This window comes from Vipera berus (assembly GCF_964194415.1).
Source record: "Vipera berus genome assembly, chromosome: 3".
Classification (NCBI taxonomy): domain Eukaryota; kingdom Metazoa; phylum Chordata; class Lepidosauria; order Squamata; family Viperidae; genus Vipera; species Vipera berus.
The window spans coordinates 182,609,245-182,627,939 of record NC_138204.1 but is presented as its reverse complement, the minus strand read 5'-3'; the positions used below and the strand labels follow the sequence as shown (position 1 = coordinate 182,627,939).

The 18,695-nt window shown below is 33.0% G+C and overlaps 1 protein-coding gene across 10 annotated transcripts in view; it reads left to right on the top strand.

Annotated features, from left to right (window-relative positions):
- Positions 1-18,695, top strand: part of EYA1 (EYA transcriptional coactivator and phosphatase 1) — a 93,908-nt gene that overhangs the window by 13,177 nt on the left and 62,036 nt on the right. For 5 of the 10 annotated variants that reach the window (XM_081324708.1, XM_081324705.1, XM_081324703.1 and 2 more), the window contains 4 exons: positions 4,232-4,309; positions 6,817-6,886; positions 7,160-7,305; positions 12,267-12,404. In XM_081324708.1, coding sequence (XP_081180834.1) covers positions 4,232-4,309; positions 6,817-6,886; positions 7,160-7,305; positions 12,267-12,404 — 432 coding nt within the window. The remainder of the gene's footprint in view (positions 1-4,231; positions 4,310-6,816; positions 6,887-7,159; positions 7,306-12,266; positions 12,405-18,695) is intronic. The other 5 variants (XM_081324700.1, XM_081324706.1, XM_081324704.1 and 2 more) reach the window with 3 other exon arrangements.

The following is an 18,695-nucleotide window of genomic DNA, read 5'->3' as shown; positions in this document are numbered from 1 at the left end:
TTGTAATAGTACCTTGGGGAAATCACTTCACTGCTGCTATTTTTAATGTCTTCTTGTCTGTATGTAGGTAAAATAGTTGGTACTGAAAAGATGTTTCTGTTCATTCTTCCCATTGTTAGTAGTTAATGATTTAAAGAGATAGGGTAAGGCAGGGCTTTTCAACCTTTTCACCCATTGTACCACTTTTAGGATAAGGCAATATCCGAGTACCACCAGTTGTCCAGCAAGGTGTCAAAAACTTGATGACCAAAAAAAAGAAAAAAAATGATAAAGTACAGGTAGTCCTCGACTTACAACAATTTACTTAGTGACTGTTTGAAGTTACAAGGGCACTGGAAAAAAAGACAATTTTTCACACTTATCACTGTTGCAGCATCCCCAGGGTCATGTGATTTACATTTGGATGCTTGGCAACTGATTTATAATTATGACGGTCACAGTGTCCCAGGGTCATGTAATCACCTTTTGCAACTTTTTGACAAGCGAAGTCAATGGTCAGGGAGGCATGGCCAGCTCATCACTCAAGTTGCGGGTGCCTATGGGGTGTGTGGGCAGGGATGTGGGGGGATCTGTGGGTCTGGTGGAGGAGGGTGGACAGGCATGGGCACCTTCCTTTCCTCCATCTCCCTCCCATTGTCCCTTCCTTCCTTCTTTCCTTCCTTTCTTCCTTCCCTCCCTCTTTGTCCCTTCCTCCTTCCCTCCCTCCCTTCCATTGTCTCTCCCTCCCTCCCTCTCATTTTCCTTTCCTTCCTTCCTACCTTCCTTCCCTTTGTCCCTTCCTTCCTTCCCTCCCACCCTTCTATTGTTCCTTCCTTCCTTCCCTCCTTCTTTGTCCCTTCCTTCCTTGCCCCCTCCTTGCCCAGGAAGGAACAAGGGGAGGGGGACAGGCTGCCAGTGTGTATTCAAGTGTTAGCAGCGTTGACAATTAGATTATTGTATGACTAAGTGTCAAAATATTTTAAATGAGAACTTGTCATTTTTGTATAGACAATTGAAACATAAAAGTCCATGTTTGTTTGACAGAATCATAAATATTGAATATTTTTATGAAAATAAATAAATAACAAATAGCATAGTTAAATATTTAGACTTTCAACTAAATCAACTTTTTTCTATAACACATCTTGTATATTTTATAAAGAGAAGGGTCATGTTTTTAAAAAGATTGAGGGTTTTAACTTAAATTTATATTAAAATTTATAATCTGTTTAGAGTAAAATCTGAAATTGGTGCAAATCAATTTTTAAATGTTCTTTTATTAATTGTATTTTTATTCTAGACCTTCTTTTATTTCAATAATAGCTTTCTATTTATGGCTCAAAACTGTTCCTGTTAGTATTCTGTTGTTTTTTGTAGAGATTACTTCGTAATCAGTACATTTGTTTCAAAGTGAATGTTCAGAGAAAATTACTAATCAAATATGTTTTTTAGTAAAGAGGTATGGATTTGACAATTATATGTAAGAATTTCATTTCTTTTTAACTTTATAAAATTATAAAAAAGAGAGAACAAACAAAAACATAGCATAGCATAGCATCGGAAAACATTGTGGCACTATATGTGCTATTTTGCAGTACTCACTTGTGAACTTCATGATATTAAATAATTTTACTCATTCAGCTCTAAAATAGCTATTTTTGCTTGCTAGGTTCTTCGTTGTTTGCTGTGCATCTATAAGTAAATCTGTTAATATTGGGAGGAGAGAAGGAAAGAATAGAGGCATATGCGCAGGAGATTGCGGAAGGGACGGAGGGAAGGAAGGAAGGGCCTCAATGTTGTCATTACATTACATATTAGCACTCAGAAGGAGGTAGCTGTACATTTTGTAAGCATGAGTAACTCAAAACAAATGCTATATATTTTAATACATTTACAGAATTCTGTATTATGAAATAAATCCAACAGACGTGGCTTAGGATTCAGTTTTCTTTTTTCATAAAATAACTTGCATAACTTTTTAGGTGGCTACATACAGAATTCACCCACACACCTGCTTTAAAGACATCTGGTTGCTATCTTGGTGCTTAACTATGTATTACATCATTGTGTAGCATGTGCCCAATCTTCATTTGACTTCCATTTTTATGCACCTCTTGTATATGAGAATCTAGATTTAGATTAGGCCCATACATTTATTTTAAAAACAAGCAAAAATTATGCCTGACAGTTGGAGGAGGGGAAGGGAGCATTTTATTTTTTATTAAAGTATCTCATTATGGAGGAAATTATGTCTGCAGTGTATTTGCTCTGACCGGGTCTGATTTAGGTCCTGTTTGCTTAAGAGAACTGTTGAATATATAATTATCATAAAGCATAGTTTGATCTTTATCAAATGTTTGTTTCTGTGTATGTTGGTAAGTATGTGATGTAGTAATCGTTGTAACAAGATCAGGATAAAAGGGATAAAATTAAGATAAGGGAAATATAATATTGGAAGATCATGTTAGATTTGGAAAGAGGAATAATTGGCAATATAGGAAAAATATAGTCAAAGCTAGGCAAAATTCCTGCAGTGATTGAATAAGGTTTCCATTTGCTCAAATAGTGGAGTTTTTTAAATGTGGTAAAGTGGTTTTTATACACATTTGCTGCATTCCAAAGCATATTTTTCTTTAGAGTAAAGAATGCATGTTGAAATGACTTAAAATATCTTTCTGTTTTCACTCTTGAGACTACTTTGAGAATATGTCACTTTGCTGCCAAACTTACTCCTGTATCATACACTTTTAATTGTAGCAACTGTTATGTGCAGCAAAACAATTTTTCTCTGTTTCCTAATGCTTGTGTATGCTAAAAAATCTTAAAAAAGCAATAATGTATAAATTTATATTGTATTTCTTTAATTGAGTTTGATTTTTTTTCAATTTGCCTTCATGATATTTGGTGGTTAAGGCTTTCCTTAATAATAGGAAAAGTTGAATAGAGAAAAAGCCTAGCTTCTTATTTTACAAAATAAAGTGTCAGATTTTGTTCTCTTCACTTTCTTAGCTCAGTTTGACATTTGTAGAAATAAAGTAACTACTGTATCTTCTACATTCTATATTATAAAAAACAATGTAAATTGTTTAATATTTTATAGATGCTTAAAGCCCGAAGCACTGTTATCATATTCTACAATGTGAGGCAGGAAAACTCTTCAAAAAAAAGTTAAATTCTTATGCTGACTGGCTTCGTTTGTCAGTTTCCATAAGCATTTGGGTCCTTGACAGTCAATAAAACTATGAAAACAATTCCTCAAGATTGAATACTTTCTGACCCAGCCAATAGAAAGAGATTTCATTCTAAGGGAAAGCCCAATATATACTTTAGTAACTCAAAAAGAGGGAAATGTAACTATAGTTACACTTCTTATGTACAGAGAAAGTAGCTACAGCTTTTCTTTTTAAAAAGGTATCTTTAGATATTCTTACCTTTATACTGATTCATTCTATTCCACATTGATAACACATCCTGTATTAACCATCCAATTGGCTTTTTTGTATATTTTCTTTATATATGCAACAGTTTTAATGTAAGATAATGAGAACAACTATTTTTAATGAATTTTAGTTTTAATTAAATAAATGTCTCCTCACAATAAAATAGACTGCAGAAGCTACACCACAATTAGGGCAAGTGTTAAACCAGGAATAAAGCACATGCTTTGCCTCTTGAAGATCCTAAATTTTAACTTCTTCCATAACCTCATAGAATAGGGAAGGTTCCTGCTTGAAATCCTTAAAACCACCTGTTGATCAATGTACATAATATTGAATGGACCAAAGGTCTAAAATTGCTTGTATTCAGCAAGTGAAGCATATAAGAAGAAGCTGCAGCATGTAAAGAATTAAAGTAGTCTGGTTTCTAATTACAATGTAATATATGTTCAGTATTGTAAAAACATGACAAAGAGATTGAAAGGATGAAAAATAAAATTATACAACTGGATTTATCCATTAATATTGTTCAGATTTGAGAATATTGACTATCTTCCATGTTCATCACTTTTGATATTTCTCTGGAAAAATAATGTATCATTTAACTAATTATTAATGAATTATTTACTTATTTTTAACTTAAGCATTTCTTGATTCTGTATTCTATAAATGTACTTGTTGTGGTTTGTGATGTGTTGCATTTTTGTATGTGATCCTACTGAGTGCTTACAGTATGTACGTGTTTTGCATGTATGCATGGGTTTGTGCACAAATAATAGGGTATATAGAACACATGTTATTTGTGGTTTTTTTAGTTAAAACAGAGCCAATGAGCAGCAGTGAAATTGCTACTACAACAACAGACAGGTCTTTAGAGAATTTCTCAGGATCAGGTAAGAAAAAAAATATTTTCACCATATCTAAATGTCTGACTCATAAATAAAACAAATAATGGATTTGATACTTATTTAACAAGTTGTTTCCATAGCAGAAGTTTATGTAGCAGTAGCAATAATACTTAGACTTATATTCCACTCCATAGTGCGTTACAGCACTGAGAGGTTTAGAGAGTTAGCATACAGTCCCCAACAATCAGGATTCTCATTTTACCAACCTTGAAGGATGGAAGTCTAAATCAACCTTGAGCCAGTCAGGATCAAACTCCAGGCTGTGGAGTGTGTGTGTGTGTGTGTGTGTGTGTGTGTGTGTAAAAAAATATATATTTCTTTCTTGGGATCTATAGTACGGTAATTGGCTAGGAAAAGAGCTTGGAGGTTGTAAATATTCCATGGGGTGATTGCTATAAAAACAGATTTATTACTGGGGATCATTAGGAAAAGAATAAAAAATAAATCTGCCAGTTTCATAATAGTTTTAAATCATACTGATACACTAACCATTGCAACTGAAAAAGATTAACACAGAACCAGAAAAGTTGCAGAATAGAATTAGAGGCAAAGAGAGTACAAGAAAGGACATGTAGGACATTGCCCTTTCTCATAATATTTTCAGAACAAATAACATGATTTGTTTTTACATAATGAAGTATATAGCTAAACTCTGGAATCTCATTCTAGAACATGTAATAAGTTTCACCAACATGGACACCCCTAAACAGATATTAGATAAATTTATAGAAGATAAATATGTTAATGACCATTATTTTTAATATAGATTAGGTCTAGTATGAAAAGCTTTATGTTTCTTAACACCAGTTGCTGGTGAGGTAAGGTAGTATCATTTGCTTATCTCACTTAAGAACTTCTCATAAGCATTTGTTTATCCATAGTACAGTAGGAGCAGCTTAACTCTGAATCTCCCATGGTAAAAAACTGAAGTAATCACCTGCCAGTCTAATTCAGTTCATAATATGGAAATAGTTTTCCTGAACCTTTTGATATTCATAGAATAAAGAATAAAATAGTTGAGCTCCAGATATTACAGTGAATGACTTCTTCTTGTTAATTTCATGGGTGACAACCAAGCAGCTTGTGTAGTCTCTGCTTCTGCATATTTTCGGGGGACTAAACCATCTTATTCTGAAAACATACTGTTTATATCTTTTCAACTGGAATATTCTTACATTTTAAGATTCTGTCAGCACTGAACTTTCTTTGAAGATACCATGTTTAGCTTCTTGATATTCTGCATATCTTTCTGAATTTCAATAGAAAATGTGTAGACTAGACACATGTTTAATCTTCAGATCTTTACATGTTATTGAAAAGATCCATTGTAACCCTGGGAGGCTACTGTCAAATAGTGTGCAATAGAAGTGGAAAATCTCAGATGCTGTTTGCTAGGCTTCCAATTCTAATTCATTAGTTCTTTGTTAGCAAATGTATGAATAGTGATCCTGCTTGGGAAATTAATTCATCCACTCTCTTGCTATCTCAAAAGCTAGGTAGAATATGTAGGAAACTGAAAATGTTGCTACACTCATAACTGAATTGCTCTTTTTAAAAATTGTATTAATTTTGTTGCTGTCCAGTCCTTTATAAGAATTTCTGCACTGTGTGCCAATCTGTCCATATAAAAAACAGTGCTGTCAATTTATGATTCAAAGAAAATTTGAGTATGTACCATCAAGCTGGTGTCAGTAAATACATAGATGGACCTTTACCAGGATAATGTGTCTCCAGCCTAGCCCTTCGGGTTTTCCAGAGGTGCACTCATTGCTGAGATAATTGATTGCATCTATCCTGCTACTGATTGCCATCTTCTTTTCTATACTTTCACAGCATTAAATACTTGATAGAGAACTATAATGTGCCTAAAATAAAGTAATTTGACCCTAGTCATTTGTGCTTTGAACGAGAACCCTGACTGATGAGTTCTATGATCCATCTGAAGATTAAACACAACAAACATGGCCCTTAGGTGAAAAATACTCAGTTTTGGTTGAGATAGCAATGGATTAAAAATCTGCAGTGATATAAAGAACATCCTGAGTTGTATAAATTTGTTGAAGTCAAGATTTTAAAGATATCATTCATTTACATGAATAAGTGTTTTAACTTCAGCTCTAGGTTTTTAGCATGTGAGAGAGAAAAAGGAAGACAGAGTGTTAGTTTAAAAATAATTAGCTTCTGATTAAAATATCACTCGTATAAAATGTAGAGTATTAAGAGTGAAGTTGAAAGAAAAAATTAACTTCAACATTAATTAAATAGAGCCAAGTATGACAGGAGGTAAAAATTATGAATGATCCCTTAGGAGCAATTGAAAAAATGTAATTTGTAATTAAGATACAGAAGTTGTCATGCTACCTTAATAAATTACTACTTGATATTAGTGTAATTAAATGTCTAAAGTTCTCTAACAAAAATAATATTTAGATTAGATATGTTCTGTGTATTTGCTTACACTTCCATGTGCTTTTTCCCCCACTTCCCTATAGCAATTGGCAGCAGTGGCTTCAGCCCAAGACAAACTCACCAGTTTTCTTCACCTCAACTATATCCTTCCAAGTAAGATATCTTTACTTTAAATTGACAAAGAAAAGTTATACCCAGCTTTTTATTGCTGTGATTGCCTCCATCTGTTAAATTGTAGTTAAAATCAGTTTCCTATTGCAAAAAAATAAACTTCAAAATAACAAAATAAATCTTTAGTTATAGAACTATATTAATATACTTGCATATTTCACTAAAATGTTTAGATTGTACTTTTACCAATATATCATTCTGCTATTTTAATGCAAAGATTTTTTTTCCTATTTTCTATCATTTTCCATGTAACAGCAGACCATACCCACATATTCTCCCAACCCCTTCTTCGCAAACTATGGCAGCATATGGGCAGACACAGTTTACCACCGGAATGCAACAAGCTTCTACTTATTCAGCATACCCACAGCCTGGTCAACACTATGGAATCCCATCATATGGTGAGTGAAACTGGAAAATGGCAATAGGTATCCCTATTACAGAGGGATAAGCAAGAATGTTATTTAAGCAGCTGACAGAATTTGTAAATATTATTTTAAAAGTGCAAAAAGAACTTGACATTAAAAAATATAACTGTAAAACTTTAAAAATATTTTAGTTAGGCTTGAGTATTTAAAATCTATACATTGAATCAAGTTATGGTGCTAAATTGAAGTAATCACTAAAGCTGTGTACATTGTTCGAAAAGAAGTTGTTTGGAAGAAACAGGTGCAAATACATGTATTTCTGAATTGTTAAAGCAGCTGCATCTTTTACTAGGAAGTAGATGCCAGACCTTTTTGCATATATAGACATACGTAGGTAGCATATGACATCCCAGTTGTGCAAACCTATCAAAAGATGTAGCTGCTTTAATATTTTCTGAAAGGTTTATACAACCTTTCTGGTTTATACAACCCCAATTCTATTTGGTTAGTTGTGAATTTATAATCTGCTACAGCCAAGGCTGTGCTAAAGGGTGAACAAAAGCCACACTCAATGCAAGAACATCAGTAATATGCAATAATAGAACTTACAAAGTATAATGTATATTTCAATGGTGAAAAAAGTAAGTTTCTACATTTAGGCAAGAAAAACCAAATGTACAAGTATAGTATAGGGGGTACCTTGCTCAATAGCAGTAACTGTGAGAGGAATCTCGGAGTCCTAGTGGACAGTCACTTAAATACAAGCCAGCAGTGTGCTGCAGCTGCCAAAAAAGCCAACAAGTGTTAGGCTGCATTAACAGAGGGATAGAATCAAGATCACATGAAGTATTGATACCACTTTACAATGCCTTGGTAAGGCCACACTTGGAATACTGCATCCAGTTTTGCTCACCACAATGTAAAAAAGATGTTGAGACTCTAGAAAGAGTACAGAGAAGAGCAACAAAGATGATTAGGGGACTGGAGGCTAAAACATATAAGGAACGGTTGCTGGAATTGGGTATGTCTAGTTTAATGAAGAGAAGGATGAGGGGGGACATGATAGCAGTGTTCCAATATCTCAGGGGCAAGAAGCAACAGATGGAAACTAATCAAGGAGAGAAGCAACCTAGAACTAAGGAGAAACTTACTGACAGTTAGAACAATTAACCAGTGGAACAACCTGCCTCCAGAAGCGGTAAATGCTCCAACAATGGAAGTTTTTAAGAAGAGACTGGACAGCCATTTTTCCGAAATGGTATAGGGTTTCCTTCCTGAGCAGGGAGTTGAATTAGATGACCTCCAAGATCCCTTCCAACTTTATTATTATTATTATTATTATTATTATTATTATTATTATTATTATTATTATTATTATTATTATTATTATTATTATTATTATTATTATTATTATTATTATTTATTATTATTATTATTATTATACATTCCTGTACCAAGTTGCTACCTCTTTTCTAAATAGCTTACTAAAATTCAGATTTCTTTTTTAAAACGATAGAAAGATTTTAAGATTTTAAAATGTAATAAATGCAAAACAGATTTTTCCTAGTTAATCTTGAACTGCAAATTTTCTTTGTAGCTGACCACCAATAGTGGCACAGGCTTTAACAGCTTTGTTTAAGCATCATTACTTATCTCAATTAATTGGGATTGATCTATGACCTAAATATATTGAAAGACTGCTGAGTCACATAAATAACTTGGATAATAAATATCACCAATGGTTATAGATATATTACTTTTGGATGAAAACAAATTATATACAGTACAATAGTCAAACAAATAAAAGTGGGGTTATTTTAATATACATTTTAATACAAAATAAGATCAGTGTAAATCTATTGATAATTTTCTTATTTGGTCATTTGATCAGTTTTGCAATATATAAATTTTACTATGAGTCTAGGTAAAAATGTTTAAAAAGATTAGATTCAAACATAAAGTTAATTAATTAAGCTTGTAAGCCGCCCTGAGTCTTCGGAGAAGGGCGGGATATAAATGTAATAATAATAATAATAATAATAATAATAATAATAATAATAATAATAATAATAATAATAATAATAATAATAATAATAATAATAATAATAATAATAATAAAATTAATATAAAATAGCAAAAAAGCAATAAGCACTTATATCCCTATATAAAAACATACATTTAAACCAAGAGGCTAAAAGGCTTGGATGAGCAGAAAGGTGCTTTAAAATGTTATAATTATCACAAAATTAACAGTAACCACTCTTAAATTTTAATTACGTACATATCAGCCTACTTTGGAGTACCTTAGTGTGGTCCATTTTTGAATGGATTCTTTCCATTCCCCCATTACGTAATATAGTATTGCTAAATGGGGAAAGTTAATAGAGATGATTGAAGTCTATAGTATTCTGATCTTCGATGTTTCCACAGTATTTTTTCTTTATATCCTTGTTTCCACATATTTAATGGACCTTCATTTTATTTATATTAGGGTTCAATATGCATGTGTAGATCCTCATAATTCTCATTACTATCATTACCAAAATTTAATAATATCATTTATATTTTTTCTTCTAAAGATAGAGAAGGGAGTAAAATATTAGAAAACTCTTTTAAAATAAAGCCATACCATAGACTAACAGGATCAAATAAAAATTTACACCAGTGCTGTATGTAATATTTCCATAATGTCAGCTTTCCTTTTTCAATAAACCTCAAGGAGAAGATGATTAGCATTGAAGAAGGTCTTAGCTTTCAGGCCTATTCATAACACAAAAATAGCTCATATATAGCTTGAAACAAAATTGGCATGATCCACTTGATGAGCTTCCTCTGTATGTCAAGCCATTATATTTATTTACTCCAAATAGATTGTTTTTGCAATATAATACAATGACTTGTGGTATGGAAACCAACCACAAAGTGAAAGTCATGTACAAGGCTGCAATACACAAAAGTTCATAAAGCATTTCCAAGAAGTCTCAAGAATGCGTAACTACTTTCCAGTACAGATTTTTCTTGCAGTCCCTAAAATTGAAAAAGAATAGTCAAATATTATGACTAGTTGTTTGATAATCTAACTAAAGACAACTTAAGACATCTTTAAACTGACTCTGCTAAATAGGATTTTTTTAAAAAAGTATATTGTTATGCTGGAGAAAAAAGTTTCTCTAGAGTGCACCTCTATATTTGCAAATATTTTTTTTAATTTAATAAGGTAAACATTTTTGGGATAGGATATGAATTTTATTTTTAGTAAGTATTTAAACCCTATTTGGTTTATTTTAATCTGTCCCTGAAAAATCTGAAGAAAAGACTGTAAAGTTAAGAAAGTATGAGTTGCTTTAATGAACAGTAGAGATGGTTTTGAAGCATATAATCCCAATTATTGTTGAATCCTGGCACAGCCACAACGGACATGTATTCTTAAGTCCATTCCGTGCTGAAAAAGACAATTTGTTCTTGTTAGTTGCGAAGCCGTGTCTGACCCATCATGACCCCATGGACAATGTTCCTCCAGGCCTTCCTGTCCTCTACCATCTTCTAGAGTCCATTTAAGCTCATGCCTACTGCTTCAGTGACTCCATCCAGCCACCTCATTCTCTGTTGTCCACTTCTTCTATTGCCCTCAATCTTTCCCAGCATTAGGCTCTTCTCTAGTGAGTCCTTCCTTCTCATTAGGTGGCCAGTTGAGTTTCAGCTTCAGGATTTGGCCTTCTAAAGAGCAGTCAGGGTTGATCTCCTCTAGGACTGACCGGTTTGATCGCCTTGCAGTCCAAGGGACTCGCAGGAGTCTTCTCCAGCACCACAGTTCAAAGACCTCAATTCTTTGGCACGCAGCCTTTCTTATGGTCCAACTTTCACAGCCATAGATTGCAACTGGGAAGATCATAGCCTTGACTATACGCACTTTTGTTAGCAGGGTGATGTCTGCTTTTTAGTGTGCTGTCTAGATTTGCCATGGCTTTCCTCCCCAGGAGCAAGCGTCTTTTAATTTCTTGGCTGCAGTCCCTGTATGCAGTGATCTTGGAGCCCAGGAAAATAAAAACTGTCACTACCTCCATTTCTTCCCCAACTATTTGCCAGGAATTGAGAGGGCCGGATGCCATGATCTTGGCTATTAAATGGCTCTTTTGTCATAATTTGGTGTTAGAAGCCGTGCTAACTGCATAAAACTTAAATATGTATACATTGGTCCTAGCAACTGATAAATAAAAACATTGTTTAATTAATCTATAAGTTAATCATACTAAAGTTCATTGACTAAATCAAAATGTTGAATTTATTTCTGTTAGTAGGGCAAAAATAGATCATTCTTATAATATTTAAGTTTTAGGAAAATCAGTTTTAATTCAAGATAAATCCCTTATTATGAGCTTCAATTTAGAACCACATATCTTTCATCTTTCTTCTTTTTTACTACTACTTGGGGTTTATCAGTTTCTAATCATAAAGTGTTTAATAGGAAACACCCAGAAAAAATATATAGATGACTTCATATCAGTTGGAATGAGAGAAAAAAAGTTCATCAGATACTTTAAACTAAAACGATGCTTTGTTATTGCTACTTCATGTCGTCCACTATGTTTCTCTCTATATAGAGAAACATTTGAGTAAGATCTGTATTCACAAGCCCCTTATTTTCTATTTACCCAACAATTAAACCCACCAAATCTAAAGGGCATAAATGTAATATTTTATGTTGAAACTCTGTGATCATTTTTCAGACTAGCCCCACTGAACTCAATTGAAGTTGCTTCTTAGTAAACATTCATAGAATTGCACTGTACATAATATAATCTAGGATTTGGTGATCAAGAAATCCTAAATTGATAATATTAGATTTCTGTAGGTTAAGTATTTAAATTACAGTGGTTAAATTCTTCAAAATAGATGATGAATTGTGGTTTAATACATGGATCATCATGTGATTTATTAATGCCCTCTAAGTGTTGAAAATGAACAAATAGCTTTGCTATCACTAACTGATTTAGGTGCATTGTGGGCAGGCATCAAGACAGAAGGTGGATTGACACAAACACAGTCACCTGGTCAGACAGGCTTTCTGAGCTACAGTGCAAGCTTTAGCGCTCCTCAACCAGGACAGGCTCCATACAGTTACCAGATGCAAGGTCGGTATAAATGATTAGAATTCATTTGGTTTTAACATATAGTTTTGATTCATTAAATTCAGGACTTCATTCAGTGAACCAGTTGATGACAGTTGTACATTTATATATTTTGCATTTTGGTATTCAGAAATAAGGTCATTCCACATAAGCCCTGACTATGCATACATTGCATAAACTGTTATATGAATACAACATAGATATTTACGATGAAAATACCTCTAAAGGACTTGTGGATTATAAATATTCTAGCCTCCATCTGAGCAGAAACATTGACAGTACAGGTTTTTTACTGTCTGGAAATCAAAAACATAAACATTTTTAGATGTGTTTTTGACTGCTCCACCATCTGTACATATATAAATTGTAGTTAGGCGGACAGGGCTTATTGCCAGTTCATTGTTCTTGTGTCTGAATATCTGAATACAGTTTGTAAATAAGCATTTTTCATTCAAGCCACCAGTTTTAGTGATTTTGCAATATCAACAGGTTCAAAAATGTTTCTTAAAGTCTACTTCTCCATCACAATAAAATACAATAATGTGGAAAAAAATTAAAGAATATAAATCTAAGTTTGAGACAGTTGTATTCATAAGTATGGGTTTATTATCTAAAAATTTAAAATAATCTCTCAAATGAACTTGTCAGTACAATCTAGTTAATGTTGGAAGACAGCTTTGGAATTTGTTTAAGTATAAAATGTTATTGATTAAATGTTATTAACTTCAATAGTGTACATTTTTTTCTAATAAACTGTATATATTTATGCCAGTATTTTTTTAAAATAGTACACTTTTGAAATGACAAATGGAAAGAAACATAAATCTATAATTTTAAAGAGAGTCAAGTTCAACACTTACACAATTGTTATGAAGGACAGAAACTTTAACATATTAATGAGGTCTAGCTTACCTTTTAGAAAACATACAGAATCCTTTGCTGGAAAGCAAAGTTAATACTTTCTGAAATAATAGTAAATTTGAATGCTGAACATGATAATCAAGTATTAAGGTTAAATTATATATTTAATCTCTGATATACAATTGCCACTTTAATCTTGTTGGGTACAATGACTTTATCATATAGTTATTCTATGTTTGCTAAATAACATGACAGAGTAAAAGTGCAGGTACTAATGAATGTGTCGTACTGTTTTTATTCTTAATATATGAAGTTTTTTATCCCTTGTGAATGCTAAATACAATTTGAATAACTAGCAAACATTTTCAAAGATATATAACTTTTTATTATTTAAAACATGTCAGCCCACACAACACTGGTGCTTTACAGATCACAAGTCTTATAATGTCTATTCAGAATGATTACTAGCTAGGAGAACAGAAAGGTATTTATATGAAGGCTAAAGAATTATAGAATTATAATTATAGATCAGTGTCAGTCATTCAAAAGAGGCATGTGACACATTTACATGAATGAAACACTTGGTAAACTGTGTTTCTCTTTGACAGTTCTAAGTGGGCATATTCACATGCATGCACATCATTTTAAGATTAGGAAAGTCTATAAACTCCCATGGATAAGTATATACAAACACACTAGTTTTATTTTTATTTAGTTATTTGATTTAGAGGTCATCCGAATTATTAGTGATTTGGGGCACCACGCAGATAAAAGGAAAAGAAAAACAACATGGCAAAATCCTCAAAAGCAATTAGAACACAGTCTCAGAAGAGACTGGACAGTCATTTGCCTGAAATGGTATAGGATTTTCTGCCTGAGCAGGGAGTTGGACTAGATTACCTCCAAGGTCCTTTTCAACTTTATTATTGTTATTGTTATTATTATAATTGCAAAAGAATAAAAACTATGAGGCTTTTCAGCCATCCTTTCCCCAAACCTGGAGAAAAACTGGGTTGTTAATAATTTCTGGAAAATTATTAGGGTATTGATATCCATTCATTGGCTTGCAATTTTAAATTATATATTTAGGAAGCAAGCTTAATTGAAACAAATAAGACAATCATAAATATTGGTAAGTTGCTGCAGTCTGACATTTATAGTAAGTAAGTAATGAATTCAGTAGGCCTCACCCAGAAATTAATCCCAGTCTGATAAATCTGTTAATCCTTGTCCTATGGTTACTAGATGATATCATGTTACTCTGCAACAGGAAATGATCAATTTATGTCAGTCATCAGTACAAAACAAACCCAAAATTTAAATTCTAATGTAACACTGACAAGTTAATATTCTTGCCTTTGAAATTATCAGGTAGACCAGTGCCCCCCAACTTTTGTGGTTTGGCGGCAGGTCTGGGGCGGTGGGAGTTGAGCCGCTCCAGCCAGCCACTCATGCGGCCTGATTCCAAATAGGCCACAGCCCAGTAATGGACCGCGGCTCAGGTGTTGGGGACCCCTGAGGTAGAAAATCCAGGTTTAGTTTCATGTTTATTTTGATAAATTTTGACTTTAACCATTTTATTAAAGCTTTGTGTAAAAGAAACTCATAATATTTTAGTGCAATCTAATGATGAATCCCTGTGGTTTGTGTTCTTTATCATTTTTATGTTATTATAGTTATTATTAATTTTGTACCAAGTTTATGTAATACATAAAATGTGAGTCTTAATAGTTGATCCCAGACATAGGAATTTATAATTAAAATAATTAACATGGAAACTAATAGAGAGAGTCAAACATATTAGCATGTACAGGTAGCCATCAAGTTTGAACTACAAATGGAACTGGAAATTTGATCAATAAGCAATATCATTAAGTGAGTCATAACATGACCAGACCCAATTTTTACAACCATTTTTATTGTTGTTAAGCGGATCACTTGGTTGTTAAGCAAATGATAATGATAATTAAGTGAATAGTGCATCATTAAGTAAATTCTGCTTCCCCATTTGACTTTCCTTGTTGAAAGCCAACTGGGAAGGTCATAATTTGCGATCACATAGCCGCAAAATGATAAAACTGTCATAAATGCGGGCTGGTTACCAAATGCTAAAACTGCGATCATAGGAGCGTGGGCGTGATGCCCCAGTCACAACTTTAAGGATTGGTTATAAGTCCCTTTTTTTGAGGCTGTTTTAAATTTGAATCATTGTTAAATAAAAAATTATAAGTCGGGGGACTAGCTGTAGAGGATAATGTGGGTAATTTGGAGACCTAAACATCAAAGGCATGTCAAAAGTCATGGTTATAGCTTCTATCATGATTTGTCATATGACTTTTGTCATATGACTTAGAATAACAGAGTTGGAAGGCCAAAACTAAATGTAGGCCATTTAGTCCAACCCCCCATGGATAATTATGTTTCTCATTGTTTATGTTAATGTTACTAAAATAATAAGTTGTCTGCTTATTCTGTTTTTCTCATTAAAGACTTAAAAGGTATGTGTATGTTATTATACAGGCAGACATATATTCCACTATATGCCTAAATAATTGTTGCATTTGACTACTGTTAAAAGAAACTATATCATACCACATTGAAAGCTACATGTAACACTGCTTGCATGTTGTTTTAGAAACAACTCCAAATATATATGTATTATTTAGGCGTACATTATGGGGATGACACTATGAAAACAGATAGGTTGTCATAAGTACTTTAAAAACGGGGAAAATACAAACAGAAATTAATTATACATTATAATGCTGCCTGTCCATGGTAGTTTTGCCTTAAAACACAAGTGCTGATTTTTGTTTCATATATTTTGGACCTTAATCATAGATATTTGTATAGCCCAAGGCGTGTGTAACAAACATATAACTAGTGGTATATTTTTTAATGTAAAGTTTTATTAGTTTATAATATACGATGCAATGAAAATACAAAAGTAAATAGCAGAAAAGATATGGAAGGGAGAAGGGAGTAGAGAAGTGAAGTAAGGGAGAAAAAAAGACACTGACTTCCGACTTCCTTTGGTGCAGTAAAGTTAAATATCAACTTCAAACCTCAACTTTTTACTTTTACAAAATAATATAAACTACTGGGATATTTTTTATGGAAGCAATGAGCAAAAATCTCTTTGCATATAAATGATGATAGTCTCTGCATCTTTCAGGTGCCAGCAACTGAGCATGTTTCATTTCTAAAACATATCTTTGGTTTTCAAAGCTGTATAATGTTTAATGTTACAATAAAGATTTTGTATTTTAGAATACAGTAGTTACTATTTTTGTAGGCTCTTAGTAACTAATGGAAGAGTAATAAACCTTTATGTGATGATAAACCTTGATAAGATGTGGCAAACATGAAAAAATTTCTACTCTAGTGGCCTGGATGCAGATTTCAGAAATCCTTTTTCTATTTCTTTCAGTTTGTGAGTCTTACTCATTCTCTATAGCAATCAGTAATAGCTATAACATTAAAAAGCCATTCTTTATAATATGCTAGTCTAGATGCAGTACTAGTTATCATTGGCTTTTTTGCACTTTTAAGGTTATGAATATGTGGTGGACCATTGCACAGTTCCAAAAGTATTAATAGTTAAAGGAATTTTAATCAAGAAGTATTTGACAGTTATTTTAATAATTGCCTAGATATTGTAGCAATGCTTGGATATTAATATTTTCTCTTTCACACTAATGAAGCCTAAATGAGACATGGGTTGCTTCATGCATTCATTAATGATTTTGTGAAATATACTGAAATGCATTTACTAATTAATATGCATTTTAAAATTATTGTTAATTGATGAATCTTGAGAAAGTATACATACAGTGCTTAAGATGTAATTCTTTAAATTTTAACCTCAGAGCAAATCCAATTGAGCTTAAAGAAAAGTGATTATGTAGGAATAGATAAAGATAAGGGCATCTGTAGCAATGCATTGTAAAAGTAATTTCAGTTGCTCTATAAAGGTGTATCATATACTGTAATATAGTAGCACCAATAATGAGATCCATCATTTGCAGATGAGGGTGAAACTCATACTTCTTGCCACCAAAGAGATGTGTGAATGCATGGGATGTTTGAAGGTTACAGGGGGAAAAAGTGGAATAGTCCCTGAAGTCAGTCAGTGCAAAGCTGCTCCATGGTAGGTTAACTCCTGATCTCTGAATCCCTAGAAACAATACTGAGATTATCTTGCCACTTCCAGAGTTTTTCAGTGTTTTGGAAAAAATAAAGTGAATGGGGCTTACACTAGTCAAAATAAAATGATTTTTCATTTTTTTTTTATTGAAAAGTTTTAAAATACATTTTGTCTTTAACAATCCCCCCCTCCCCCTCCCCTACCTATCCCTCCCTACCCCTCCCCCCTTTCCCCCCTCCCCCCCGACTTCCCAGAGCTAAGTACAGGGTATAAAAACAAAAAAAACAATCATAAGCATCCATTTGCTACCAATAATAAATTCTTAAATCTATCACTCTCTAGCTCATATAAGATAACTACAAGCAATACTAATATTTCATATAGAAAAAAAAGAAAATAGAAAGGAAGACCTATTCAAATGCTAAATGAAACTTTTTAGTCCCATATTTGTTCTGGATATATTCAATCCATTTTTTCCACTCCATAATATAACGTTCTTGCGAGTGATCTTTCAAATAAGCCGAGATCTTTGCCATTTCTGCCAGGTCAGAAACCTTTAAAGTCCATTCTTCTATAGTCGGCAGTTCCTCCTTCTTCCAATATTGACCTATTAAAAGTCTTGCTGCTGTAATTAAATTCAACATCAACTTAGTGTCCACAACAGTAGCATCTGTAATTATGCCCAACAAAAACAATTGCGGACAAAACTTTATCCTTTGCTTGAAGATCTTCTGCATATTCCACCAAATTTTTATCCAAAAAGCCTTGACCTTTTTGCAGGTCCACCATATGTGAAAATATGTTGCATCTTCGCCACCACACCTCCAGTATTTTGGCTGATAGTTCGGATACATACTTGCAAGCTTTTTAGGATCTAAATGCCATCTATAAAACATTTTATAAAAGTTCTCTCTTAGGTTCTGGGCTTGCGTAAATTTTACATTCCTCACCCAGATCTTTTCCCACGTGTCCATTGTAATAACTTCTTGAATATTCTGGGCCCATTTTATCATACAGTCTTTAACAAGTTCTGTTTCTGAGTCAATTTCTATCAATGCAAGATATATCCGTTTGATATGTGCTGGCCCCTGATTTCTAATTTGCTTTATCAAATTTTCATCAGTCATTGCAAAACCAATTTTCTGATCTTCTTTCCACCTGGCCCGTAACTGAGTATATTGAAACCAAGTTTGAACAATCTTCTCATCTCGCAAGAGGTTGTACGGCTTCAAACACCAGACATTTCTTTCCAAGCTTAAAATCTCCTTATACGTAGTCACATCATG